The following is a 2500-nucleotide window of genomic DNA, read 5'->3' on the forward strand; positions in this document are numbered from 1 at the left end:
TACGTACCTCTGTCATTTGGATTTCTGCTTGCTTCTTCTTCAATTCCTCCTCGAACTTGTTCTGCAAGAGAAAAAGAGGCTCAGGAATGTCTCGAGGAAGCGACGATCATCGGCTTATTGCGACTCGGTAAATAAATTGGGAATTGAAGTTAAGAAGCAGATCAGAGGGATTATCTCTCAAGTTATTCTTTACACATTCACGTTTAATCTTCATTGCCTAAGTACATGTCCGTTTCTTTATTCTTGTATTTAGTCTCATGAGGCTTATTTTTCTAGTGCTCGACATATTCACATATAACTTGATACAGATCTGTTTTGTATAGTATATTCCCTTAAGAACTAACCTGCATCTCCATCATCCATCCCTTCTCAGCCACAGCGCATTTATACGCCTGAAAAGTAACTCGGCTTACTCGTCTAGATTTAATGCACGATAAACACTAGTTTTATTTCTCCAGTCAATTAACAACAAGAGTAAAGATTTCTTCCATATCACCTCGCCTGATTGCCGGCAGTCCTTACCATCAAGAAGAGTTTCGTCGGTGTGTTGGGTTTAGATCTCAAGAAGTTCTCAGCGGCTAGTTTCTCCCACAGGTCCTGCGGAGTCTCTTCGTTCTTATTCTTCTTGCTAGGCGACGCCCCGAGCCCAACCAGGACGCCCATCGCGAGAAACTGCCCTTCTGAAGCTGCATCGTGGAGGGGCGTGTTGCCTGCGCTGTTGACGGGGTCCACGTCGGCCCCGCTTGCATTGAGAGCTTCCAGTGTCCCTCGATGTCCACCAGAAGCGGCCCTGTGCATCGCCGTGTTGCCTGCAGGTTGTCCGAGTTGAAAAGACCACCGAAAAAGTAATTAAATGGGATCATAATATTAATGAAATTATAAAAATAGAGTAAAATGAAAATATAGAATAAGTATATTGCAACAATAGTAAGAAGAATAACAATGATTAGACCACCACTGATGATAATGATGATAATAATGGTAACAGAAATAATAATGATAATGAAAATAATTATCATGTTAATAATAGTAATAATAATAAGGTAATTTTCTATATTACGTCCGCATCTCCGATATCGGCGATTTTGGTATCGTTGGATTCCTCTCACGCTATACAATGCAAATATGTAGGTTTTATTGCGCGGAAACCTCCCGTTAGCGGCAAACTTGGCCCCGATAGCAGGGGAGGGCATGGAAGGTTCCAGGGAAAATGCGGGGTTAAACAATAATAAAATAACGCACAGTGAAAATAACCATGGTTATTTTCACGGCAGCCCCCTGGGGGGGGGGTGCCTTCCCCCAACCCCTGCCGAGGACACAAAACCTCCACCACGTATTCCCAGCAGGCTAGAGCGTTACACATTCATCGCCGATGTCGGAGGGTTTTGCGCCTCTTTCGATGTTACACCAACGGCCTCAAGGTCGCGTTCAGTAGTCAGTCATAGCCGCCGCGAAATAGCAACCAGCCAGGAAGAAATGCCAGAGATGTGCTTCACCTTCTGCGGCAAAGGAGCACCCTCTCCACTATTAGTGGCATCTATCAATCAGGTAAGTACCTCTATCCTGCCGTGAAGACGTGGTGGATGTTTTGTTTCCTCGGTGGGGGTTGGGGGGCGGCAGCCCCCCCAAGGGGGATCGCCGTATGTGAATAACCATGATTATTTTCACTGTAGGTTTATATTATTAGGGTAATTTTATGTATTACGTCCGCCGCTCCGACATCGTCGCCTCTGCTATCGGGGCTAAGTTTGCCGCTAACGGGGGGTTTCCGCGCAATAAAACCTACATATTTGCATTGTATAGAGTGAGAGGAATCCAACGATACCAAAATCGTCGATATCGGAGATGCGGACGTAATATAGAAAATTACCAATAATAATAATAATACCATTGACAATGATAATACGTATAATATTAGTAGAAACACCAATGATAATAGTAATAGTTGTAGTAATTATATATATTCATATATATATATATATATATATATATATATATATATATATATATATATATGTGTGTGTGTGTGTGTGTGTGTGTGTGTGTGTGTGTGTGTGTGTGTGTGTCTGTGTGTGTGTGTGTGTGTGTGTGTTGGTATATATATATGTATATATATATATATATATATATATATATATATATATATATATATATATGTATATATATTTATATTTATATTTATGTATATATATACACACACATAAATATATATATATATATATATATATATATATATATATATATATATATATATATATATATATATATATATATATATATATATATATATATATATAAATATATATATATATATATATATATATATATATATATATATATATATATATATATATATATATATATACATATAGATATACTTACCCAACCAGTTGCCTGCGTTGGGGTCGGCGCCCTCCGACAGCAGCACTTCCACGACCGCCTTCTGCCCGTTCTCGGCGGCGAGGTGCAGCGGAGTCTCGTCTGCGGGAGGAAGAGGCTT

The 2500-nt window shown here is 39.6% G+C and overlaps 1 protein-coding gene across 8 annotated transcripts in view; it reads right to left on the minus strand.

Moving 5' to 3' along the window:
* The window catches only part of LOC113827469 (ankyrin repeat domain-containing protein 6), a 10987-nt gene that overhangs the window by 4197 nt on the left and 4290 nt on the right, over nucleotides 1-2500 (minus strand). For all 8 annotated transcript variants that reach the window (XM_070117759.1, XM_070117758.1, XM_070117757.1 and 5 more), the window contains exons 4-7: nucleotides 2383-2481; nucleotides 523-809; nucleotides 345-392; nucleotides 8-61 (exon numbers count right to left, since the gene is read on the minus strand). In XM_070117759.1, the coding sequence (XP_069973860.1) occupies nucleotides 8-61; nucleotides 345-392; nucleotides 523-809; nucleotides 2383-2481 (488 nt within the window). The remainder of the gene's footprint in view (nucleotides 1-7; nucleotides 62-344; nucleotides 393-522; nucleotides 810-2382; nucleotides 2482-2500) is intronic.

The sequence above is a fragment of the Penaeus vannamei genome, chromosome 41, assembly GCF_042767895.1.
Source record: "Penaeus vannamei isolate JL-2024 chromosome 41, ASM4276789v1, whole genome shotgun sequence".
Taxonomy (NCBI): domain Eukaryota; kingdom Metazoa; phylum Arthropoda; class Malacostraca; order Decapoda; family Penaeidae; genus Penaeus; species Penaeus vannamei.